This window comes from Gymnoscopelus braueri (genome assembly GCF_963280865.1).
Source record: "Gymnoscopelus braueri genome assembly, chromosome: 18".
NCBI lineage: Eukaryota > Metazoa > Chordata > Actinopteri > Myctophiformes > Myctophidae > Gymnoscopelus > Gymnoscopelus braueri.
In genome coordinates this window covers 15,403,706-15,431,111 of record NC_137618.1, presented here as the reverse complement: position 1 = coordinate 15,431,111, position 27,406 = coordinate 15,403,706, and the positions used below count along the sequence as shown (strand labels likewise).

At 41.8% G+C, this 27,406-nt stretch overlaps 3 protein-coding genes and 1 pseudogene across 4 annotated transcripts; 3 read left to right on the top strand and 1 right to left on the bottom strand.

The window, feature by feature from the left end:
• Positions 1–462: 462 nt before the first annotated feature.
• On the top strand, positions 463–1,794 carry LOC308106267 (eukaryotic peptide chain release factor subunit 1-like; the record flags this gene model as incomplete). The annotated part of the gene is made up of 1 exon (XM_080457320.1): positions 463–1,794. One exon carries the CDS (start codon positions 463–465, stop codon positions 1,792–1,794), a length of 1,332 nt encoding a protein of 443 aa, XP_080313446.1.
• Positions 1,795–4,034: 2,240 nt separating this feature from the next.
• On the top strand, positions 4,035–5,284 carry LOC308106266 (eukaryotic peptide chain release factor subunit 1-like; annotated as a pseudogene). The gene has a single exon. The product of its transcript is annotated as a eukaryotic peptide chain release factor subunit 1-like (transcript).
• A 2,092-nt stretch (positions 5,285–7,376) lies between these two features.
• Positions 7,377–13,031, top strand: cUnh2orf76 (chromosome Un C2orf76 homolog). Its single transcript, XM_080412377.1, has 5 exons — positions 7,377–7,603; positions 9,897–9,947; positions 10,571–10,608; positions 10,923–11,004; positions 12,757–13,031. Exons 1-5 carry the CDS (start codon positions 7,474–7,476, stop codon positions 12,834–12,836), a joined length of 381 nt encoding a protein of 126 aa, XP_080268503.1. The 5' UTR covers positions 7,377–7,473; the 3' UTR covers positions 12,837–13,031.
• Positions 13,032–13,721: 690 nt separating this feature from the next.
• steap3 (STEAP family member 3, metalloreductase) lies at positions 13,722–22,267 on the bottom strand. Its single transcript, XM_080412376.1, has 6 exons — positions 22,227–22,267; positions 20,284–20,795; positions 19,198–19,525; positions 18,494–18,693; positions 16,526–16,690; positions 13,722–15,518 (listed from the first exon to the last, which is right to left on the bottom strand). The coding sequence occupies exons 2-6, from the start codon at positions 20,773–20,775 to the stop codon at positions 15,243–15,245; spliced, it is 1,461 nt and encodes a 486-aa protein (XP_080268502.1). The 5' UTR covers positions 20,776–20,795; positions 22,227–22,267; the 3' UTR covers positions 13,722–15,242.
• Positions 22,268–27,406: the final 5,139 nt, after the last annotated feature.

Sequence of the window (27,406 nt, the reverse complement as noted above, 5' to 3'; positions counted from 1 at the left end):
GCTCATATTATAAGGTGCTATGCCATGTGCATATTATGCGATGCGATGCCTTAATAATTGTGTTTTTCTGGAGGGTCTAATGGGCATAGTGGTCGGATCTGTGGCTCTGGACAACCGGAACTCTTTATCTGTCAGTCCCTTTTATGCCCATATGGAGATCGCTGATGTCATCAGATTATGCCCATTGCCCTTACATACCCCCTTTATGCCCATATATGGAGCTGACTGATTTGTTTGCGCCATGATGCCATGACAACACATTGAGATTAGACAACTCACTCCATATTTGGGTGTAGCTGCATTGGGAGCTCCTTATATGGTTATGGTTGAGTCATAGTGACATAGGCGTGACGTCAGAGGTCCAGTCTTAATATACAGAGTCATCGAGCTTGGCAGAGAAAGACTGAGAGCGGAGTGGTTTTGCATGAAGACAGCAGGCGCAGAAGTGATTGCAGCAGAAAGATGGCGCACAACCCTAGCGCGGCAGACAATAATGTAAAGATATGGAAAATCAAGAAGGTGATCAAAAGTTTGGAGACTGCCCGTGGTAATGGCACCAGTATGATCTCATTGATCATTCCTCCTAAGGATCAGATATCTAGGGTGGCCAAGATGTTGGCTGATGAGTTTGGCACCGCCTCCAACATCAAGAGTAGAGTCAACAGACTCTCTGTGCTTGGAGCCATCACCTCTGCACGGGAGAGGCTAAAACCCTACAACAAAGTCCCACCTAATGGTTTGGTGGTGTATTGTGGCACAATTGTGACAGAGGAAGGCAAAGAGAAGAAAGTCAAAATTGACTTTGAACCATTCAAACCAATCAACACCTCCCTGTACCTCTGTGACAACAAGTTCCACACCGAGGCATTGGCAGCCCTGCTCTCTGAAGACACCAAGTATGGCTTTATCGTGATCGACGGCAGGGGGGCCCTGTTTGGTACACTGCAGGGAAACACCAGAGAGGTGCTGCACAAATTCACCGTTGACTTGCCCAAGAAGCACGGTAGAGGAGGACAGTCAGCTCTGCGTTTTGCCCGTTTGAGGATGGAGAAGAGACACAACTATGTGAGGAAGGTGGCTGAGATAGCCGTCCAGCTCTTTGTGTCCAACGACAAGGTAAATGTAGCCGGGATGGTCCTGGCTGGCTCTGCTGACTTGAAGACTGAACTCAGCTTGTCTGATATGTTTGACCCGAGGTTACGGGCAAAGCAGCTGAAGCTGGTGGATATATCCTACGGGGGAGAAAATGGTTTCAACCAGGCCATCGAGCTCTCTGCAGACGTCCTCTCCAATGTCAAGTTCATACAGGAAACTAAGCTTTTAAAGCTATACTTTGACGAGATGGTAGACAAGAATGACAAAGGGAAGTACTGCTTTGGGGTGGTGGACACACTGAAAGCCCTGGAAATGGGAGCAGTGGAGACCCTCCTCGTCTACGAGAACTTAGATACTATGCGCTGTATTCTTCGTGTGAACGGCGCAGAGTGCAATGGAGCTGACTCAGCTGAGAGTGATGACAAGACCGTGTATTTAACACCAGAGGAGGAGAAGTCCTATTTCAAAGACAAGGAGACGGGGCAGGAACATGAGCTGATTGAGAGTATGGCCCTGCTTGAATGGTTCGCTGACAACTACAAGACGTTTGGAGCCATGCTGGAGATAGTCACAGACAAGAGCCAGGAGGGGTCTATGTTTGTCAAGGGCTTTGGAGGCATCGGGGGTATTTTACGGTACTACGTGGATTTTCAAAGCGTGGATGATGAGTTCTTTGATCTGGATGAGTACTATAAGTAGTCTGGTTCTGATACTGTGAGGAAAAAAGAAAATGAATGAATAAAGAATGAAAGAAAAATTACACTCTTTTGCAGCATGTGAAAGAGAGAGGGAGCCGAATCAGCAGACACACTTTCCGACACCAGCTGTACACACAAACGCGTCACATCGTGTTGCTGTGCCAATGTGTTTGTTATGTGGGCACCGCCATCCCTGATTGGCTAACCAGACCCGTCAGCTTCACTGATTGGCCGAGCTATACGTCACGATTGTGCCGCTTCGCTAATCTAAGTAGCGGCATGTGATAAACATTTATTATGATATCGATATTAAAATTGGCTAATGGGAGGGAGGGCCGGCGGGCAAACCACTGACGTCATTCTGACTCAGCCATAAACAAACCACGGCCACGTCACTATGACAACATAACCATAAACAAACCACGAGTCAGCTCCATATGTATACAAAAGCGGCATGCCCATATATGGGCATTTACTGATGACATCAGGAATCTCCTTATATGGGAATAAAAATCACACCCAGTGTGAAGTGGGCGGTGTCTTGCTAGCTAATCACAATACTGAATGGAGTCAACCAATCATGTACAAAAAATAAATACATGTGATAAATACATGTGAAAATAAATACATGTGATTCACTTAAAAAAAAACATAAATGTGTTTTTTTTAAGTGCATAGTCCTATTTATAGGGCTATGCACATGTGTCATGTTTCCCTGCCAATCACAGTCCTGAATAGACTGTGATTGGCCAATCACGGTGCAGGGTTAGGGGGGTACACTGGTGGCCAATCACAGCACAGGATTTGGTGTGCAAATATCCAAAACTCACATATAGGGGCGGTTTCACCACCCAAAAAGGACAAGGACTGACAGATAGATATCTCCATATATGGGCATGAAAGGGACAAGGACTGACAGATACAGAGATCTCCTTATATGGGCATTCTGGTATATCCAATCGAGTCCATTGTATGCTGATTTGTTTTTCTCTCCTTGATGTAAAATACTGTTGAGGGAAAGACAATTGATTATTGGTTGGGATCAGAATCTGTTGCAGTGGTGTCCAATAAGAGCTTAATGAGAGACTGCCCATGTGGTTCAAGGACGTCTTCGGTGAGGACAGCAATTGTACAAAAGTATAGTGATTGTTAGGGGGTAATGGGGGGCACTTGCCCCCGCCTGGGGGGCGGACGATTAAAAAAAAAGTTTTTTTATTTATATTTAAAAGATATATATGTCTCATATATAGCTATATATGCTATGCAATACACATACTATGCGATGTGATGCTCATATTATGCTGTGCTATGCGATGCGCATATGCGATGCGTTAATAATTGCGTTTTTCTGGAGGGTCTAATGGGCATAGCGGTCGGATCTGTGGCTCTGGACAACCGGATCTCTTTATATGTCAGTCCTTGTCCCTTTTATGCCCATATATGGAGATCGCTGATGTCATCAGATTATGCCCACATGCCACCCTTTTATGCCCATATATATCCGATATGGAGCTGACTGATTTGTTTGCACCATGATGCCATGACAACACATTGAGATTAGACAACTCACTCCATATTTGGGTGTAGCTGCATTGGGAACTCCTTATATGGTTATGGTTGAGTCATAGTGACATAGGCGTGACATCAGAGGTCCAATCTTAAAGAGGTGGTGCCATGGTTTTGCACTTTTTCTGTTTTTCATGTGTCTATGAGGTTGATAGAACTTCATTAAGCCCCCTGGTGGTGTTTTTATGGTGTTTTATGTCTTCTCTGACTATTTTGAGTTTCTACCTGGAGGCTGAAACCTTGAGGGTCAAACGTGCCAATAGAAAAACAGCCCTTTAGTGACATAGTAAACATATACCCTCCCCCTCATTATCATAACACAACAGGTGTGGGCATGAGGAGGAGGAGGGACTAGGACTGGTGGGTGCTAAGGTGGTGGAGGAGGTGCTAAGGTGAGAACCAGGTATACTTAATGAACTGGAGGCATGTCCACATAAAACATAATTTTAACAATTTCTGTATACTTTTTTGAAAAAATCTTCCTCCTAGTATAAACTTAATACCTGATGATTATGTTTTAGGGGGGGGAAAAATCACTGAAAATCACGGCACCCGTCTTTAATATATAGAATAGGATGACGTCATGGAGAGATTCATCGAGCTTGGCAGAGAAAGACTGAGAGCGGAGTGGTTTTGCTTGAAGGCAGCAGGCGCTGAAGTGATTGCAGCAGAAAGATGGCGCACAACCCTAGCACGGCAGACAATAATGTAAAGATATGGAAAATCAAGAAGGTGATCAAAGGTTTGGAGGCTGCCCGTGGTAATGGCACCAGTATGATCTCATTGATCATTCCTCCTAAGGATCAGATATAGACAGGCCAAGATGTTGGCTGATGAGTTTGGCACCGCCTCCAACATCAAGAGTAGAGTCAACAGACTCTCTGTGCTTAGAGCCATCACCTCTGCACGGGAGAGGCTAAAACCCTACAACAAAGTCCCACCTAATGGTTTGGTGGTGTATTGTGGCACAATTGTGACAGAGGAAGGCAAAGTTGACTTTGAACCATTCAAACCAATCAACACCTCCCTGTACCTCTGTGACAACAAGTTCCACACCGAGGCATTGACAGCCCTGCTCTCTGAAGACACCAAGTATGGCTTTATTGTGATCGACGGCAGGGGGGCCCTGTTTGGTACACTGCAGGGAAACACCAGAGAGGTGCTGCACAAATTCACCGTTGACTTGCCCAAGAAGCACGGCAGAGGAGGACAGTCAGCTCTGCGTTTTGCCCGTTTGAGGATGGAGAAGAGACACAACTATGTGAGGAAGGTGGCTGAGATAGCCGTCCAGCTCTTTGTGTCCAATGACAAGGTAAATGTAGCCGGGATGGTCCTGGCTGGCTCTGCTGACTTGAAGACTGAACTCAGCTTGTCTGATATGTTTGACCCGAGGTTACGGGCAAAGCAGCTGAAGCTGGTGGACATCTTACGGGGGAGAAAATGGTTTCAACCAGGCCATCGAGCTCTCTGCAGACGTCCTCTCCAATGTCAAGTTCATCCAGGAAACTAAGCTTTTAAAGCTATACTTTGACGAGATGGCAGACAAGAACGACAAAGGGAAATACTGCTTTGGGGTGGAGGACACACTGAAAGCCCTGGAAATGGGAGCAGTGGAGACCCTCCTCGTCTACGAGAACTTAGATACTATGCGCTATATTCTTCGTGTGAACGGCGCAGAGTGCAATGGAGCTGACTCAGCTGAGAGTGATGATAAGACCTTGTATTTAACACCAGAGCAGGAGAAGGACAAGTCCTATTTCAAAGACAAGGAGACGGGGCAGGAACATGAGCTGATTGAGAGTATGGCCCTGCTTGAATGGTTCGCTGACAACTACAAGACGTTTGGAGCCATGCTGGAGATAGTCACAGACAAGAGCCAGGAGACTTGCCAGGAGACTTGCTTCTTTTTCTACATATTCAAGTAATGTTATGTCGCTATATTTGCACATCTTAGAATAGCTTATACCAACGTTAAAATCCATGAAAAGCGTCAGGGTAATCTGACCGAGGGCTCTGAAGTCACTTGAAGCGGTGTGTTTGTCACTGCAGAAAAGTCTTTCTCATTTTCACGCTCTACAAACATGCTCATACATCATGCTACTTTCCAGTTCATTTCATAAAATTCATATATTATTACAATAGTGTCCGTTTTCTAACACGTCGATAACTGATCTGCGTATTCTCTCTGTAAAAGCAGACTTCACCGATAGCGTTTAGTTGATTTTCTTTTTTAGGGGGGCTTTGGAGGCATCGGGGGTATTTTACGGTACTACGTGGATTTCCAAAGCGTAGAGTTGGATGATGAGTCGCTAGCCAATCACGTCACGTCCTGCAGAGCTTAGCCCATGGGCGTGTTTTCCACAGCATGGCGTCACAGCGAAAGACAAATTTTCACGACGGAAAGAAAAACTTTCGCCACGGATGGGTCCTAAACCCTCTTATAGGAGCGGTTACACCGCTCAAAAAGAAAAGGAATGAATAAAGAAATAATGAAAGAAAAATTACACTCTTTTGCAGCATGTGAGAGAGAGGGGGAGCCGAATCAGCAGACACACTTTCCCACACCAGCTGTACACACAAACGCGTCACGATTGTGCCGCTTCGCTATCTAAGTAGCGGCATGTGGTAAAAATGTACTATAATATCTATATTCAAATTGGCTAATGGGAGGGAGGGCCGGTGGGCGAACCACTGACGTCATTCTGACTCAGCCATAAACAAACCACGGCCACGTCACTATGACAACATAACCATAAACAAACCACGAGTCAGCTCCATATGGGCACAAAAGGGGCATGCCCATATATGGGCATTTACTGATGACATCATGGATCTCCATAAACGGGCATAAAAGGGACAAGGACTGACAGCTACAGATATCTCCATATATGGGCACGAAAGAGACACAGACAGATGGGTACAACGGGTACTCTGACAAAGCCCCCGACACCGACACTATGACTCAGACATATTGGTTGGATCGGCAGTGCGACGTAGGTGTGAGGGCCGCACAACGGCCCAAACCACTAGTCTTTTTTGGGCGGTGAAACCGCCCCTATAAGTGAGGTTTGGATATTTGTACAACAAATCCTGCGCTGTGATTGGCCAAAAATGTACCCCGCCTAACCCTGCACCGTGATTGGCCAATCACAGTCTATTCAGGACTGTGATTGGCCAGTGTCACATGACACATGTGCATAGCCCTATATAAGAAACCATAACTTTAAAAAAAACATATTTTTTTTTTTTAAAGTTATGGTTTCTTCCATCATAAAGAGTGTTTCAATAAATGTATTTATTTTTTGTACATGATTGGTTGACTCCATTCAGTATTGTGATTAGCTAGCAAGACACCGCCCACTTCACACAGGGTGTGATTTTTATAATAGTATTGTTAATACACTTAGGGTGCGTTCGGAAATACAGCACTGAGCGCACTGGCCAATACAAACTAATAGGCGAGTGCGCTCCGGTGCGCAATATCCGAACGCACCCTTAGTGTCATATTATTAGACCCCTAATAACCTTGGTATGTGTTAATAAGGCTATAAGTGTTAAAATAGCATTGTAAACACATGTATTGTTATAATTAAGACCATAATAAGCATTATACAGGTTGTTAATAAGGAACTTTTAAGTACAGTAATTAACCTTATGTGTTAATAAGGCTAAGTCTTTATAATGTCATTGCAAACATGTTTATTGTTGTTAGATTATAAGACATTTATAGGAGCTTATAAGAAACGTATTATTAACAGTTTATTATGCATTTATTAGCTGTTAACTATGAAGTTATTAACTTTTTAAACTAGCATTTTTGCATCTACCTGGTCTTAAGTGGGAACAATGCCTTATTAAGGCTAATAAATCCTTTCTAGGCTCTGTGTGTGCATAACTGTAGTCCGGTCTCTTGAAGAGAATTAATCATCGATGTGCTCGACCATTGACACATCGGGTCTGGGGGGAAATTGTGCTATTGATTGCTCGCGTCTGATTAAAACCCCGGAAGTGTTTGTAAACAGTTCCACAAGATGCGAGAAGTTTCTAATCAGGGGTGCGTTATAACTGTCGTTCGGTTTTATACTCAGAGTGTGGTTTGCCACGTTTAAAGGCCATGGCTGGTGAAGTTATCGTCACTGTGCGTCTGGTCAGGTCTTTCGAGCACAGAAACTTCAAACCAGTTGTGTTCCGTGATGTGAATCTAGACCAGACAGTGGAGGAGTTCATCCAGCTGGTGAAGGAAGGTGAGTAGGCTACAGATTACTGTAGTGTAGCCATAGAGGTATGATATGAGTGTAGGCTATACTGTGTTACTAGCCCCGTTTGGAACCCTCATTCAAGGTCATTATGATTATGCATGCACTTCATGGTATCACAACACCTCCAAGGCCTTAAAAACAAGGCTCCAAACATCCCAAAACAAACTTGTAAGGCTACTTCTTGGCCTCAATCACCAAACCCATTTAACCCCTGCTCATTTTGCTAGGATTGGATGGCTTAGGGTTGAGGACAGAGTAGTACAGCTACTTGCTATGGGCCTGGTCTTCAAGATACACCACAACATTGGGATCCCCCTGTATTTGTCAAAATACTTCCAAAATGTTAATGAAGTCCATGATCGTAACACCAGAGGCAGCTCCACAAATCATGTTCAACCCAGATTTGGCTCAACTAAGGGAATGAACTCGTTCTCATGCTATTCATCAAAAATGTGGAATGCCCCACCAAAAGGAGTAAAGGAGTGTAAAACCCTACTCACTTTCAAAACTGCCCTAAAGATACACCTTCAGGAGGCTGCAATTCGAAAATGGCCCCTGTCTAAGTCTTAACCTACCCCCCCCCCCCTCTTTCATTTTCTTCTTTTGTATATATTTTTTTCACTCTTCATACCAGTAACCTGTAAGCTGATTGTATGACATTCTGTATAGTAGTGTGTATATCTGTCTGTCTCTTATATGTCATCATGATTTGTGTGCATGGGGTTCTCATCTTAAACAAGCTAAGTGCTTAATGAGTCTTCCAGTTTAGTAGACCTTGTATTGTGAATTTGTACTTCCATGTACTGATGTTCTCATGTCTTACTAAATAAAAGTACATCAATCAATCAAACCTCTCCCTCCGCTACCGCTCCGAGATGAGGTCCCACGTTTGTAGGTGCCGTTTGAGCAGGACATTTTGGAATATTTCCCACTTTACATGATTCTTACCCTTTTCCACACATCGTATCCAAAAAGTAAAGGTATTCTGCACTGCTCTCAGATGTTTTAACTTCTAGCGCCAAAGTAAAATCTAACTGACGGGTTGAAATAAGCGTTTAAATCGCTTAAAATGTTAGCCTGTGGCCATGTTTCCCAATGCAATCTTACGGGAGCAGTACTGCGCATGCGGACGGGGGTTGACTAACATTTTAAGCGATTTAAACACTTGTTCCAACCCGTGAGTTAGATTTTCCTTCGGCGCTAGAAGTTAAAACATCTGTGAGCAGTGCAGAAAACCTTTACTTTTTGGATACGATGTGTGGAAAGGGGTAAGAATCATGTAAAGTGGAAAATATTTGAAAATGTCCCGGTCAAACGGCACCGACAAACGTCGAACCTCATCTCGGAGCTATAGCGGAGGGAGAGGTTCCGATTGGAGCTACTGTGTTGCTTGTCTAAAAGCAGAAAAGTACTGGTGGAGAAAAGTACTTAAGTTAAAGGAGCAATACCACAATATAAAACTACTCTGTTTACAAGTAAAAGGCCTGTGTTCAAAATGTTACTTGAATAAAAGTACAAAGGTATTGGCATCAAAGTATCAAAAGTAAAAGTACTAAAATGTTTAGAAAATAGCAGATCTCCAAGCTCACAATATTTTGATTAATCAATCAATCAATCAAAATAGGGCTAAAATGGTCAGTGTATGTTTTATAATATGATGCACAAATGATGTGCAAAGTTACTATTTACTAACGTTTTCAAATAATTGTAGTAGAGTAAAAGTACAATATTTGCCTATGAGATGTAGTGTAGTAGAAGTAAATAAAAGTACTGAAAACTGGGAAATCCTCCAGTAAAGTAAAAAATACTTCAAAATTGTACTTAAGTACAGTACTTGAGTAAATGTATTGAGTTACTTTCCACCACTGCTAAAAGCACAGAACAAGCAGTGGTGGACAGTATTAATTGAGTGCTGTACAGTACAAACAGAATACAATAGAAAGATTGTACTTTTGACTCCACTACATTTCTAAGAAGGGACACTTGTTGGGACCCAAAATATATTATGAATTAAGCACTTATAAGCCCAATTCATTGACTACATCTCGGAGGCAAATATTGTACTTTTAAAAGATTTTTTTTGCTAATATGTAGTCGAGAAATTTACTCCACTACAGTTATATGTCAGCATTATTATTTTGGAGATTATAGGTTAAGCTACCCAGCAGCACATATTTCTACATTGTGGTATTGCTACTTTTACTTGAGTAAAGATTTTGAGTACTTCTTCCACCACAGGTTGTAGCAAATCGAGAATAATTTATTTGCATTCTTCCAGATGTTTCTACCAGGGCAGGACTTCCACCGCCTTTCAAGAAATTTGGTTACGGTACGTTTTTATTGTCTGAAATATTGAAGCCATTTTGTAATTTGTTTTTCTTTAAATGACCTACCTGCTGGTTTGACAGAGATCTGCCATCTGCAACAAGTCCAGTTGTGTGTTTGAATTCAAACAGTGGCTCTCTATAAGACACCAGAATGTTCCTCTTGGAGGTTCATAGCAAAACCTGATCTTTTTAAAAGTACATTCTGTTTTTTATCGTATTGCTATTTGATCACTGATTTGTCCTTTCTACAGTTATATTCCCACTGTGCTGCAACAGATTTAGATGTCTGTATTAAGTCGATCTACACACATTAGACCTCTCAGCTGGGGGGTCCTTGGCCAGAATTGGACAGTTGTACTGAAATTATATTTCATTTAAAGGTCTGTTTTAAAAAAATAAAGAAAATGACTGAAAGAGAGATTTAGATTGTTGACTTTCAGTCAACAATCTAAATTGTAACACGTGACGTGATGTTGTTGTTACAGTAAAATATCAGTGATGCAGTAGCGTTCGTTACTTGTTAGAACAAGGTAGAGCTGCAGAGAACTTATTCCTTGAAATAGATGTATGGGCTCCCCCTCGCCTTTCATGATTCAGTTGTTCGTCTGATTTCTTTCTTTTTCAGACACTATGAAGATTATCCACCAGGCACATGGAGCCAAGGTATTGTACGCTGTCAGATCAGGGATACAGGAAAACGTGTGTGTGTCTTTGAAGGCAACAGTTTAAAAAGATTCAGATGCCTAAATTGTTAAATTAATCTTAATGGAACAGAGGACTGTGGTGTAGTTATCAGTCTCAATACACTTTCATACAGTTTCTGTTGGTAAAGTAATTAATACATTTGACTGCATTAAAAAAATAGTCTTACTTGAAATATCTAACTACAGTAGGAACAAGGCAGCTGAGATGATGCCCTTGAAAACTGAACTGCGCTGTAACATTCACGTGGAACTATATTTCTGTTCTGTGTGCAGACGAACGAGCTAGTGATGAGCTTGGAAGATGATGACCAGCTTATTCTGCAAGAAGGTCTGACCCTCAGAGCTGCTGGTGTTGGTACGAGCTTACCTCATTTAAATGCACACAACTGCTACAAATAAAGATGCTCTGGTGGATGCAGCCTAGCCTAATGTTGGATGAAAACTGTAAAGCGCTCGGTACAGCCCTCTCAGTTTGGTCCACATCTACAACTACCTTTGTCTGCAATTTAAGTGGTTTACAATTTAGGCATTTAGCAGACGCTCTTCATCCAGAGCAACTCATTAACCCATTAAAACCTGGAAAGCCTATACGCTGTTATACCTTTTAAAACCGGGAAAGCATCTATGTTATTGTAGATGTTGCTATAGCAACATGAAACATTCAGAAAACTTTAGGATTTAGATGGCGTTTTTAAAATCGGCCTCAGGTCTAAATGGGAGAGAGTCATGCGATAATGGCGAGTGGTGGAGAAGAACTTACTTCTGCATTTGCCAGTATTGTTCTTTCAGGATCAATGAGGGCACACACTTAACCACTCACCTGCTGGGACAGGTGCCTAGGAGCAGGCAACCAGTGCATGAGACAGGAACTTACTGCAAAAAAGTATTTTATTAGGCTACAACGTTTCGTTACAACTGACCTTCATCAGGTCAGTTAATGAAGGTCTGTTGGACCGAAACGTTGTAGCCTAATGAAATACTTTTTTGCTGTAGGTGAAGACGGTGTGCGGGATCTCCATTTTTTCCCACGATCAATGAGGGGGAAAATACTTGACTGACCGCAAACGTGTTCTAATCTAGGCTATTATTCTCACCACTAATGTCAAAATGTAATAAACTAAAGCACCAATCATGCCACTGTGCAGAAAATCCCAACACCATGGTACCTCAGTGGCACCATGGACACATCTAGGTAGATGATGGCAAAATTACTGATTAAGATGTGGCTTTATTTTGTGAATTATTATTTAATTCATGAAGGCAGCCTCTCGGTGCAGAATTGGATTGTGCTCAAGCAATTAACTGCATTTGTAATTTTGTATTTGATCATTGAAATTGCAATTATGTTAGTTATGCTCTCTTCTATGTTGCCTTTATGCTTTTATCATGGGCCAATATGCACCATTACTTCTTTTTTACTAAATTAAATTTTCTTCTTTACTGTACCTAGAATATATTGAACCATGACCCAATACAATCGTGAACTTTGTTACATTCCTAGCAATGACAAATGCCGGGCAATACTTTTTGACATAACCTTAGCCTTTTTTAGTCAGAGAGACAGTGAGAAAATAGCAGGATTCAGTGTCTGTGTCAGTAAAAAGATTTAAAGTGTATTAGTTAACTTTGTTGACAGTATAATTGGAGGAATGAAATGAAATAGTCACACACTCCAGCCTCAATGCAAAAATATTTACGACTTAGTTGGCAGTAGTATTCTGCATTGACGTTGGAGTGCACAACTATACTTAGTTCCCCTATAGTTTATGGGCCCACAGAGCCATGGTCTGCAGCTCACCAACACAAAGTGTGCTTACATCCAAATTTAGGAAAAGAAAACGGTACAATTGAAACATGAATTTACTTTAACGTAAGGTATCATCTATAGAATACAATTCTGTCACATCTGTATTTCAACAGCCTAATTTATACTTGCAGAAAATGTATACTCTTTGTATAGCATAAAACAGAGCTTTTCAATGAATACAATGTGCTTTGACTTATATTGGAAACACCTGAGTTTACCTTGCAGTTAAACACAATCACTGAAGCTGAGATTTCAGCCTAATTTTTAACTGTACTGTTTTTGTGTTTGGTTTTCTTACAGCAAGTGAAACAGAGCTAGCCTTCTTCAGCAAAGAAGATTATGGTCTTTATAAAGCAAATCCCCAAAAAACATTTTGGTGACCACAGCATTACACATTAAGAAGGTTCTCAAAGGACACAGGGGAAAACCTCAAGCATGCCACATTGGAGAAACAAAAATAAAAAGTGTTCATAGTTTTTTTTTATTTGTTCATTTGTTTAACAGATTTATGATTTAGTATTTGTGATTATTGTCAATGCCTTTGATTTGAGAAATAAATGCTTACATTAAACATATATTGACTTTTTTTTACAAAGGGAATTTGTTATTTCACATTGTTAAGTTCTGTATGATCACTCATCTCATTCAACCAGGTTGTGGATGAATGACATGTATTTATTTATTCTATGAAGATGGATCAAAATAGAGAAACGGGTACATCAAGATCAAGACAGAGAGGACATGGGTGGGTAAATCTCAGTTTAAACTGCATTGTGTGTCACTTGGCTAAACGAACAGATTACACTGCAAGCGACACAATCGTGTGACGGAGTATAAATTAAGCTTTACCCTGTTTTAGAGACACTGTTAACATGTGATTGATGCCTCCAACTGGCGGAAGCCACCAGTGTTCTGCAAAGGAAAATTCTAATATTGGTCCTTCATGATCACTGCAAAAACGTGTGCTCTGTAAAACATCTGCACAGTGAAATTAACACTGGACTTTTCTGTGTGTAGTCTAGTTGCTTTGGCTGAAAGAAAAATATTGAGGAATGGTAATGTTGTGGTTTTACCCCATACTGTTTTACATTGTTATGTTATGAGACTCACTGCTAACTTCAAATGCAGCTCTTTGTCCTCTATGAAAATGCAAAGTATCATAGCACTGAATGAAAATGAAGGCACTGTGCATACTACTTATTTCTGTAAATTACTAAAACATCAAAGTATACATTTCACATAACTATAATAAAAACGACTGAAAGTTTTTGTTTTTTTTACGTATTGCATTTTAACAAGTCCACCCAAGAAGACCCTTACCTTATATTACTCGTTATTCCTATGTGCCCATTTTCATTATAATAGGTTCTTCTTTTGTTCCACTTTCAACTTGGTGTCCCTATTTTGTGCATGTCATAGGCTAAAATGTTCAGAAAATATGCATTCGTTTCTGTGGTTTGTAGCACACTCAATGGCACTTTTGGGGCGATCTGAGCAGATTGGCTGCACTGAACTTTAGTGTAAGACAACATCCTGTAAGGAATAAAACTATTAACCACTCTCAACCTGGCGTCTCAGTTTTGTCCATGTCATTATAGGTGAACATTTAAAAAACAAATCCCCAATTTCTTTTAATTAGACTTGTTTAGCACACGGTATCTACAAGCTCACAATATGTCGCACCATTTGTGAGGTTGTATATCTCTTATTTTCGCTATATGTCCTACAACAAAGTGTATAGGTCTTAAATGGTTAAAAAAAAAGCCTAAAAATGTGAACACTTGGATGCAGTATTGTCATAGCAGGAGGTAGTTGTTGCAATTAGATACGGAACTGTGTTTCTTCAAACATTACAATGGTATGTATACGAAATTATTTACCCTGATTTTACTTCCTGGTAACACTTGACAGTGGCCATAGTGCATTGGCCTGTAAATTAATTTGTGTAGAAGCACCAGTATTGTACAACAATACTGTTCACCTACACCTTTGTAAGTACATTATGTTATACATAAAGGAAATGTTCAGTACTGGGCTGGCCGAGTATTATTGTGTACTTACAATACCTGCAATCTTCCACAGGTTAATACACTAGTTTAAAGCCATTTCAAAGGCGTAGGAAACTTTGTTCAGGTCACTCAGTACACACAATAATTCTTAGTTTAGCACCAGATGCCACCCATCATTACTGCATGAGGATGATTCAAATATTGTTGAGTAAACTAGCACAAAAATGATCTACTTGATTTTCAAATATCTTCCAGGGCTAGTTGAAGGTTTTCTGGCACGTGTTTGTTTACACAGCATCCATTTGTTCTAGTAAGCTACACAGCCCTTAAAAGGGCACTTTAAAATACTAAATATTTGACATTCATAGGGACAATCCCTGCCACGTTCTTATGATTGGATCAATACAGTACAGTGGCCTGTCATGCTTGGAAAGGGGTTTTGAGTTATGATGATCATACCTGCCATGGTGGAGTGATGATATGAATGTTTTCACCTTTTCCTTTTTCATTGTATGAATACCCTCCACTCCCACATAGAAATGAGGCCATTCACTCTGCCTACATGGTGGCATGTCCCCCAGTACTCGCACATTCCATGACAGGGCTCTACTTGACAATTACAATGTAGGCATTTAGCAGACGCTCTTATCCAGAGCAAGAGCGGAGTAAATGGCAGGAACCCGGGTCAACGGTATTGTCAAGGTACTAGGATACCAGTAACATCAAACTTTAGCCTACCCTAACCTACCACCTTCGGTCTTCATCCTCATTGGCTCCTCACGCTTCACTGAAGTCGTCTGTCTCCGTCTGGCAGGTCTTTGGTGGGCAGTGCCGCGAGCTCTCCCAGCCCCTGCGGATCTTTGCCAGTCTGAACGCCAGGCAGGGCAGCACCAGGAGAAGCCGGCCCACCAGAACCACGCAGGGCACGATGAGCGCCAGGAGATAGGCTGGCGGTAAGTAGTAAGCGTAGGACCAGGAGAAAAAGGCAAAGTCCCAGCCGAAGAAGAGAGTGTGCATGACGGAGAAGGTTAAGGCTCCGTATCCCAGGCCTGACTGGTGAGACAAAAAGTAGGGGAAAGTGTATATGCAAAGAAGTTTGTTAGTACGTAATTCGTCATGAGGCATAATACACAGACAGTAAAATCCTCAGTGTTAATTTAACTCTGAGAGTATAAAGATTTACCCAAATGGATCCGATAGGGTCCATATATTCGTTATGCCAATTCCGGATTTCCTGTATATTATTGAGTTCCTGGTCACTGCTAACTCCTACAGTTAGTTCTAGGGAGAGCACAAACAATCACGTGTCTCCACCGATACACGTGACATCAAGGCTGCTTCTTTGCACCTGACAGTGAGGAGTTTCACCGGGAGGACGTAGCGCATGCGGAGGAACATATGAATCCTATTAGTTCCACACCCCACTGAATAGGCGCCCTGGGTCAGTGTAGAAGTCACATGTGCAGCGACAGAGATCGTCCTCTCCGACGTCCCCGTCTGGTTTCCCTCACGCAAACATGGCTAATGGCTAACCCATAATCTCCACTGTGGAGGGCAAGAACTACACACCTGCACCACCCAAGCGCCCAATCCAGCCGCTCTTAATTTTAACCTTGACCTTTGACCCTTCCACCCAGACCATCTCTTCAGGACAGCATACTGATCATTACCACCAAGTTTCATGGAAAATCCACCCAGGTGTTCTCAAGTTACTTCACTGTTCACAGACAGACGGTTACAAAAGTGAAAAGGAATTGGCTATAAATGTTCAGAGATGTAACATTATTTTTGTATTTGATGTGTTAATCCCACAACAATATTTTTTTAATGTCTGGATGGCCTTCAAAGTTCTCTTGCGGAGACAATACACTGTATATTGCATAACTTACTAAAGGCTTTACTGAAAGGCTTTTGGTTCAGTATTTGCTGACTTAATAGACTACTCACCAATTGTTATGGCAATTCCTACCTTTACAAATGCATTCTTAAATAGGTTTCACACTATATATTGTTTCATGAACATTGCTGTAACAAAATAGATAAAACTCTGAAATACTTACCTGGACAAAAGTAAACTCCCTCCAATTGAGGGCGTTTCCCACTGAGGGTAGAGAGGTGATGGCAAGCAAAGTGAGAATTCCAAATCCCAGAATGCCACAGGACAGGTAGAGGTCTGACCTCCAGACCTGCTGCTCCTGCCAGGAGTTCTCAACATCAGCTTTCACCTGTAAGTGAAAGGACACAAAGGACATAAAATATTAGAGCAGATTTTCAAAGTAGGATCTAAATAATAAACATTGCTGTGCTCTGTTATTCATAACAAAACATGACATACAGTATGCGGAAGCAGGATAATTAAAATGACCCATTTTGAGTTCCATAGTTGAATGATAAAGTCCTAAGGGCATCCAGGGCAATATAATATAATAAATCAAAGGTTAAACGGGGCCTGTGAAATGTTCTATATCTTCACAAAGTACGTTGCTACACACAGTCACTTCTACTATTGTAAGAAACATTGGAAATTGGGTGGCTAATCATAATTAATAATAATTAATGTCATCAAAAGTCATACATAAATCTTTCCTCCTAATGATCCATGTCTAATGTACATCACAAATTCCACCATCAATCAAAAAGGGTATGAATCTGTATGCATTTTGCTTTGCTGTGTTCTGGTTCATGAATATGCAGTATGGGAAGGAAATAAAGTAGAAAGAGTTCCCAGAAGTTCCAGAAGAACAGCCGCCCAGCATGGTGCAGAGGATATTAGAGAGATGAGAACTCATCACAAACATCTAATGTGGTGGAAAAAGTACTCAAATTCTTTACTTAACTCATTCACTGCCAGGCTATTTCAAGCTTGTTGATCCATATGCCAAAGGCATTATGGATCAAACGGAGAAAAAAATTTCTCCGTTTACATTTTAACATTGAAGTGGATGGAGCATTAACTTTTTGAAAATCGTTTTCTCCTAGTTCCTTTGAGATTAAAAAGAAAAAAAAATAACCAAAAAAAAAAAAACGTCAAAAGACGTCATTGGCACTAATGGCACACTGAAAACGGCCGTCAAAAGACGTCATTGACACTATATGAGTTAAGTAAAAGTACCAATACTGCAATATAAAAATACTCTGTTACAAGTAAAAGTCCAGAATACAAAAATTACTTGAGTAAAAGTACAAAAGTATTGGCATCAAAATGTACTTAAAGTACCAAAAGTAAAAGTACTAAATATTTGAAAATAGCAGAGCTTGTAGATCGGCTATTTTCAAATAGCCTAGGTATAAAATAGGGCTAAAGTGGTTCATGTATGTTTCATAACATCATAATTTATATATGAAAAGTAACTAGTAACTAAAGTTTTCAAATAATTGTAGTGGAGTAAAAGTACAATATTTGCCTCTGAGATGTAGTGGAGTAGAAGTAAAAGTATTGGAAATTGGAAATACTCAAGTAAAGTACAAATACCTCAACATTGTACTTAAGTACAGTACTTAAGTAAATGTACTTAGTTACTTTCCACCACTGTCAAAGTCACACTTTATTCTCTGCATTTTGCTTCTGCATCAACTTGTGAAAAACTCATGGCCCTATGCCATAAGATTGTGCAATCGATAGAGGTCCCAAACACATAATGCTGGGAAAGCACTGTTTGAACGAACATGCAGATACAAATCCCTGCCACCTGACAGCACTGAAAACAACCTTCATGACATTTGATACATTATTACATGAAACTACATATGTGTCATGGTGGTTACGCCAAATCATGTGTTTACCATGTAAACACAGAACCTGATGTCATAGGTTGAAATTGTCCCCCACCAACCCACAGACACAGACACACACACACACACACACACACACACACACACACACACACACACACACACACACACACACACACACACACACACACACACACACACACACACACACACACACACACACACACACACACACACACACACACACACACACTAACTAGCACGCTCATTCAATCCCATAACGCACACTCTCCCACCTGTCTGTAGGCTGCATTGAGCAGTCTGTATCCAGCAGCTCTCCGTAGTGTCAGACACATACTGTAGACAGCATGGAGGCCAGCACACAGGAAGCTCAGCAAGCCTAGCTGCTTGCGGCCACACAGCCACATGTCTAGCCACTTAGGAAATCGCTTATACTTGGTTCCCCTTCCCAGCTGGAGAATGGCAGCAAATAGACCTGTAGAAAGAAATATGACCTATTACAGCATCCTCCTATAATTTGACAACCCTCTGTAGTGCGTGGTGTAGTGGTGTAGTGGTGAGGCCAAAATTGGTTCTGCCCGTTTCTCCTCAGTGGCAGGAGCAATTGATTTTGCACACAGCCATTGACCATTACCATGTGCACCTAACAGCGAAGCCCGTTTTCCGATTACACGAAATCTCAGCTGTTTATTAGCGTTTTTGTGTTAGCTGGTTCCCGGGTTGCCAGATCATGTGCGCATATCCCCCCACGGGTATGGTCTAGTAACTTACAATGGGTGAACAGATAGGTACATTATGCAGTGTGTTTTTCAAGGCCATTTCAGCAGAACACATCCATTCGGGAAGTGTTAAATCAATTATGCTTTCATAATCATCAGCGTGTAGTCGTGATGAGGTATGGATTGATACACCCCCAAACAAACCAGCATGGTTAAACCAGAAGCGCATAGTGTTATTTGCACAGTTTTATGGGCAGTACCTGGTAGATACACAATTGCCAGTGTCACCAGGGCGACCGAGGGCAGTGCCTCATTCACTGTCTCCAGTGGAAGCTTGTAGAAGTTGTTCTGGCCATGAGCGAGGTAAGGCATCAGCACGCCCTTCAGGAAGTTGTAGCCATAAAAGAAGAGAAAGAGGAGGAGGGTAGCGATGATGGGGCCTCCCCAGGAGGGGAAGAGATGAAGGGGAGCTTCCTCGATGTCCTTGGACGCAGCCAGACCACCCAGGTCCACAGGGTTGAAGCCCATACGGCGGGCGAGCTGGAGAACCCTGGCTTTGGAGTCAGAGCAGTCGCCACAGATCAAGACCTGGAGAGGCACAGTCACATCTCATCATCTCTTAAATGATACAAGAATGAAAATGTCAAAAATGAAGATAAGCAAAACTGAATTCAACTCAGCTGTGATGCCAAACCTGCCCTTCCAGTAGTTAGACAAACAATAACCTTTAAAGGACCATACAGGTGGTCTTGAATGTCTAACACACATATTGACTATATTGACTCTTGACATGTACTTGACATTAGTGCTGACCATTTTCCAGAACCCACGTGGTTCGGTTGATTTTTGAGGAAGCTACTGGTTTCATTTCCGTACGCTTTGAAAATCAACTTGTAGAGATTTGAAACTTGGTTGAGCTAATGCAACACATTAAATATCCTGATTGCGTGGTTATTTTAGTCAAGTCATGTTTAGCCAACATTTACTCAATGATTCAGGTACGATCGGTAATGTGTTTATGACTTTGGAAACAATGTAAATAACTACAAAATCTAAATATAATGCCATTAGTGGGGAAAATGGTCTATGTTTATGTACTATAATATGGCTGAAGTTGTGAATAGACAATGACATGTATTGATGTGGTAACGCCCTTTAAAGCCTGATTTATACTTATTTGTGGATTTTGTGCGCCATGTCACACACCAACAATAGCAAGCGTCACAACTAAAGTCCAGGTGTTGTGAGCTTGTAGATCGCCATTTGTGACGCACGACACGGCGCACAGCCACGTATGAATCAGGCTTCAGTATGCTTTGCAACCACATAACAGCGGTCCACCTCACCTGCCTGCTCCCGTCATTGGCGCCGGTCTGCAGGGCCCATGCTGAGATGACGTTGAAGCCCTTCATCACTTTGCTCTGGGGGAACAGCTCGGCCAGCCTCTCCGCGTTAGACGGCCCGCCGTTGTTCAGGCTGACGGCGTTACTCACGTCCACCAGTACCTTCCCAGCCAACGCATCCCTCAACCCCACCAGGCCGTGGTAGTGCTCTGGGTAGAGGGCGGTGAACACCAGCCTGTCCGCCGCGGCCACGGCCTCGCTCTGCGACCGTAGCTCCGCCCCGTCGGGAAACAGGCCCTTGGCGATGCGCTTCGGATTCCGGCTCCCCACCACCACCCTGAAACCAGAGGCCAGCAGCCGGATGGCCAAGGAGCGAGCGTAGTCCCCCGAGCCGAGGATGCCAATCACAGGGTCTCCCGGGCAACCTAGCGGGGGCTCTGAGACGTCAGAGTCGGAGGCCGCCAGCAGGGGAGTGTTCATATCACCCTGAGACATGGCTCTCCTGCGGTGCGGTGCTACAAGTAGATTACAAGTAGATACATTAGGGCTGTCAAGATAATTGTGTTTTTTGGCATTGAGCATTGGAACTCAATGCCAAATATTATACTTTAAAAAATAGTGGAAATAGACGACCTACATTCCTACAAGGTCACGCACAACACTTTGTGACGCATTGTTAGGCTATTTTCACACATTTTCAACATATTCATATATGCAGATGTGTGGAAGCAATTCTGACGATTATAATGATGTAATAATCGTGACAGGCCTAGTGGTCATCATGCCATAGATGTGTGGTAGAGCAGATGATAGACTACACACCAGTGATATTACACATACATAAAGTCCAGACAGACTGGACTGGACAGCTGTGAAATATTGTACCATCAATTAACAATTATAGCAGCAGGCTATACATGCAGACTGGGAAACAAGTGCGAAGTTTCAACCTGGGCCTTGTGGTACAAAAAAACAAAACAAATCAAATATAACACATGAAGTGCTGATATGATCACAAATTTGCAAAATGAACAAAGCTCTTCCATTTTTCTGAATAATGTGAAGGCTGGTGGTGATGGAGATGATGATAGTGTGAATTTAAAAACCATTGTGCTGACACTTCTTTCTGTTTTCTTATCATATTACCACATTAACTAAAACCTTGATAGATCATTTGCATTAAGAGCCTCAAAATTTTCAAATGCCAGTTCCTCTCCTTTTGGTACATTGTCAAGGTGACAGAGAGCAGATGTATAAACCAGTTCAAATAGTTTATTAGTGATGTAGTAAGTACTGTATGTCTACTTAGTCTTTTACAGCTGCTATGTCTATTATATAAATTGCCTAGTGGCTAAATAAGTCTTTAATACTGGAATTAGTACATCAATTTACTAGGCTATCTGCTTCTGTTATTAAGACAGACTTATTGCTCTAATTTCCCACTGAGTACTTTCTACTTTTGGTACTTCAAGTACATTTCGATACCAATATTGTTGTACTTTTACTCAAGTAAATATTGAATTCTGGACTTTTACTTGTAACAGAGTATTTCTATATTGCAGTATTATTATGCTATACTGTATATGTCAGTCAGCTCTTACGTGAGGATCTCATTTGAAACAAGCCATTGCGGCTTTCATGAGCGATCCATTTTGACCTTGTAGTATTGTAAACTGTACTTCCAAGTTCCATGTGCTTTTTCTCTCTGCAACCTTCTAAATAAAGTATTCAATCAATCAAAAGTTTCGTTTCTACTGAACTGAATCCATTGACACTTGCTTTCACCTCGTCCTCTTGGTTCATAAAGTCCACTGTCCAAACCTACATTCATAGCCTATCTGTAAATCAACCGTCCTGTTTATACCATGATAAACAACACACTTGTACTTAAGAAAAACATTACATTGATTTCCACACAAACAGAAACACCCAAAAACACCACTTACCCTTTGTTATTTAACAGCGTGTGTGTGTGTGCAGTAGTACATCTTGTGTAACTACACATTGAGCCTGTAAGCTTTGCGCGAGGGTCTGCTGCGTGCCAAAAAGAACAGATCTACAAGCTGACAACGCGTCGCCAAGCGACGCGTTGTCAGCTTGTAGGTCTGTTCTTTTTTGGCACGGAGAGTACAGCAAAACCACGCCCACATCTGCGTGTAGCAGATAAACAGACCGATTCAGCTCATTGATAAGAACCAAGGTCTGTTTCACAACACACCATATATCAGGGGCGCTGACTTTTGTGCGCGACCATGGGGGCTGAACTTGACCACCACTCGCCCCCCCCCCCCCCCCCCTTCCACCCACTGCGTCGCGGGCATGTAGGCGCGCGGAGCGAGCGCGATTTTTTTTGCTTAATTAATTCATTAAATGACCATAAAACAACATTAACAACACTCTACCCATCCTTCAGTGTGTCCCATCCTCAAATGTTTTACTTAAATAAAAGTACTTATTTTAGTAGTAGCCTATAGTTACTTCTACTCCACTACATATAGACAATTATTGTACTTTTACTCCACTACAATTATTTGATAACTTTATTTACTATAGTTACTTTGTAGATTTTGATTATTATTATTACAAAACCACTTATACAGTATATATACTTTGGCAATTTGAAAATAGCAGATTTGCGATGCGTTGTGAGCTTGTAGATCTGCTATTTTCAAAGAATTTGTATACATTTTACACGTTTGAAAACTTGTGAAATGGGACCTTCTGCATAATGAGTACTTTTACTTTTGGTACTTTAAATACATTTTGATACCAATACTTTTCTACTTTTACTCAAGTACATTTTGAATACCTTACTTTTACTTGTAATAGAGTATTTTTACACCGCAGAATTTATACTTTTGTTTAAGTAAAACATTTTAGTACTTTTTCCACCACTGGTATTCAGTGCATGCAGTGAGTGACTGTTAGTGCACACAGGACGAGGGAGTCAAGGGACACAGCATAGCGACCCTTCATTTCAATAAGGGCACATGGCAGAGCCAAAACCTGCAGAACATGTTTAGCACACAGCCAGCCAGATTCCAAACCCGAAAATCTCGGCCACTCGCTCACTCCCACTCGGTCACTCCGACTCCAAACCGGATGTGCTAAATTCCAATTACTCAGTTGCTTCTTGGAGGAGGCGAGTGGGGTCGAGTGGAGGAGCCGAGGGGGCTCTCTACTTCCGCATTTAGCGAGTGTACATCAAGTGTAGGCTCGACCACTCTCGTCAGCTCCTCCGCGGCAGACTTCCGCATCACGTGTACACGTTTTTTTTGTTTTTTCCCTTCTCCCGTGACGTATACATGGTCCTCCTCCACATGTGGCCACACAAACACTGCTTGAAACCCGAAACCATGCCCCGAAAACACCGGCTGCCCCCCCCTCGCCCCCGCCGATCACTCGTTGCCCATCTCTCACACACACACACACACACACACACACACACACACACACACACACACACACACCCACACACAGTGTAAATTAACTGAAAAGACGCAACAAGCCACTGGCTTTATTGCTTTGTATGATATAAAGTATAATACAATTATATACATTGTAATATATTGTGCACACTTATACTGTCTCAAAAGCTGATAGTTCATTTCTCTCCGTGCATGCCTCAATGCAGTGCATGGACTATTATAAATTACTGTGACAAAGATTATGTTTAAAATAATGTATTGTATTTATATATAGACTGAATATAGGGTGACTATATTCTGAATTCCCCAAAAAGAGGACACTTTACGCTATTTAACTATAGCCGTACTCTGAACCGATTCTTAAATTTTAAAATTATCTATTTGCTGTGAAGGGTCTTCTTTCATGTCTATCAGTCATGATTTATTTCGCTATCAAACAATATCAAGCAAAATCACAAAATCGTCTGAGTTTTTTTCTTCTTCCCAGAAGTGGGGAGGATATCACCCAAACTCTCAACCCCGGACATTTGAAGGATTTTATAAAACCCCCCCAGACAGCCCCCCCAAAAGAGTATATGTCCGGGTAAAAGAGGACGTATGGCCACCCTGCATGAATGATGTAATTCAGAGTCAGACATACTCTGTAATATACGGTGGCTGTTATAAGCAGCAGTGCCGTGCGGGACTGCTGCGGGGGGTGGGGGGTCTGGGGACTGTAAGAGCAAAAAGAGGGACGGGTCAGGATTTAATTCATAAATGTAAGTTTGCTCATCCTGGCGCTTCGTTCACTATTTCAGGAATAAATGGCTTTGCACAAAATGTTAACTATAAAGATAACATGATGAATTGTCTATTCTATTCTGTATTATTCTATACCTGCATATTATTCTATGCATACATATTATTTTCATGGCAATGACAAGCTATATGATCGGCTCGGTTGGCTGTGTTGGCTGTGTTCCAGTGATCCAGCTGTGTGAGACGTCATAAGTGATCGCGGAATTTGCCGTCGCTTTGAAATGATGCGCAGCAAGTGCAGTCCGATCCCCTCCAGCTGGTCGGCCACTCGTCCTCGCAAATAATCCTCGGCTCCTCGCAGGGGCGGGGCTTAGGCGCGAGTGGAGGAAGCGAGGAGAGTGAGCGAGTGACCGAGCTTTGGGGAATGGAATCTGGCTGCATGGTTCACATGACGCTTGGTGCCGAGTCCCCCTGGTCTAAACAAGTTGTGTTCGATTTTTCGAGCCGCAATAGCCCCGCCCCCCCCACCGTGAGCCGTTTCTCTGTCTGGGCTATTGTTCTAGGTGTCAACGGCGCGTTAACACCTATCTGCGCCCCGCTATAGTAATGGTAATGGTAGTGGTACTGTAAGTTTGAGCCTGACATCTGAGATTCATGAGGGGGCTGACCAATTGACTGTGGGGGCGCTAGCCCCGACGCCCCCACGTCATCGGCGCCCCTGCCATATATGATTACAATCACATGTTTTTTGTATTATTATTTATGAATGAAACAATTACACACTACGCCGTTTTATACGGGAATGTTGCGAAAGATGAAAAGACACACAAAGAATATTAGGCAACACGCCTGTCCATTTCTGTCCACAGGGTGTCGCTGTTATAATATGTTAACAAAACAATTTGGGTTACTTACATTCACACACATCTAGGCTACATTGTACTTTGTACTGCATGTGGACAGCACTTTTTAAAAGTCCAAAATATGACAATGATACATCAATTATATTGGTTTGCTCTGCCCAAATCACATTTTCCACTCCTTTGGCATGTAGGCTAATATATCAAAAACACCATGAATGGATTATTTTATAGGCACATTTCCACCTTCTTAGTATTAGACGATGATAGATGATGACATTTGGCATTCTGGATTCACTACGTACGCTAGGCTTGCTTGACCATAGAGATATAGTAAACTAGAACAGCATTAGTTGATATGTAAACTAATCCCCCCCCCCTTTCACTACAGGTCCACTGTAGAGAGAGTCAGCAGCATATTCAAGTTCCTTGGTCTCCAGGACCTCTCCTGGGATGAGCACACTTACCAGCCAATGCCTCCTTCATCTCGGGTGACTGAAGAAATTTGGCATGGGCCAAAGATCCTACGGGCCTTCCACAGAGGTATACCACTGCTTTTTGACTGGATGCATCACTGCCTGTATATACTGTATATACCTATATATATGTGTGTGTGTGTGTGTGTGTGTGTGTGTGTGTGTGTGTGTGTGTGTGTGTGTGTGTGTGTGTGTGTGTGTGTGTGTGTGTGTGTGTGTGTGTGTGTGTGTGTGTGTGTGGCATAGTAATCATTGCTTTGTTCAAAGTGAATGCTCAGTAACAGGGTCTCCTTGTCCTTGTCTTTCTAGCTCTTTAGTAAACAAGAAATACATTCTCAGGTTGGGAGACCAATTTTAGGAAAGAGAACTCATGAAGGAAGTGATGATGACACAAAATCAGATTGAAGCAATCAATTCAAGATTGAAGCTGATACATGTGTACTCTCTCCTCATTGTATGAAATTGGCAACACACCTGGAAATGTATTTTCTGTTTATTTAAGAGCTGGAGAGAACTCTATAGCAATGATTACTCTCAGAATATATAACTTTTACTTTTTAACTAACAACAAAAAAAACTTTTGTTTTAACAAAAAGAAATACATCACTTACACTACATTTAACAAAAATGAGTTTTATAGAAAATTATAAAAATGCAGTTTCTAATCAACACAGTCGGGCAGGGAAACATACGCAAAGATGAATGAGAAAATAAAGTGCTCTTCTGAGGCCAGGAGGAAGAGAATTAAGAGCAACTGAGTAGGGCAGATTTTTATACTGCTGGTGACACTGGCCAGCTGCCTCCAATCCCCTTTTTCTTCTACCACTAGCCAAGAACCAGAATGTGACAAGGCAGACACATGGCCCTTAGGGCCATCACACAACTATTGCTACTATTGTTATTTTATTGCTATTTTGTCTTGTTGCTGCAATGTCTTGTTGATGTCTTGAATCTCATAGTTCCTACATACAGTACAGAGTACAGACACACATTGGTACAGGAAGGACCACCACATACTGTACGGAGGCACAAATCCACAGTGAGACATATGAACAGTACATTATATACTACATTTAATTTATACTCCAATCGCATGAAGGTGTTGCTTGTTGACAAGATCTGATCTTCATGCTAATCAGTTCTTTTCGACAAGTGATGCTGGAGTATAAATTAAGCTTTACTGTAGCCTACTGACTGGATCATATAAAGCATGTTAGACACCAACAGTAGAGCTGCATGTCTTGGTCTGAATGACTGTAAGGTGTTTTATTATAACAACAACAATGCCCACAGGGTGATTTTTTTAATTACTGTGATTATTGTTATGACAGTGACGCGGCCATACAGCATCTGCAGCACGGAGGTAACGACAGTGAACATCCTTGTAATGTAATCAGAAAGAATGCCCTTGAGAGCATCAACACAACAATTATATTCAACGCAGTTCAGAAAGTTTTCTTCTCATGAATAAAAAGCAAAACAAAAACAATGTTTGAAAACAGCCAGAAACACAATGATAAGCATGTATCAGCAGATGTTTGGGAGCCTGACTTACTACATGCTTTGTCATATGGCAGAGTATAAAACACATGCAGGTATACAGGCTACACAGCAGAGAAAGCGA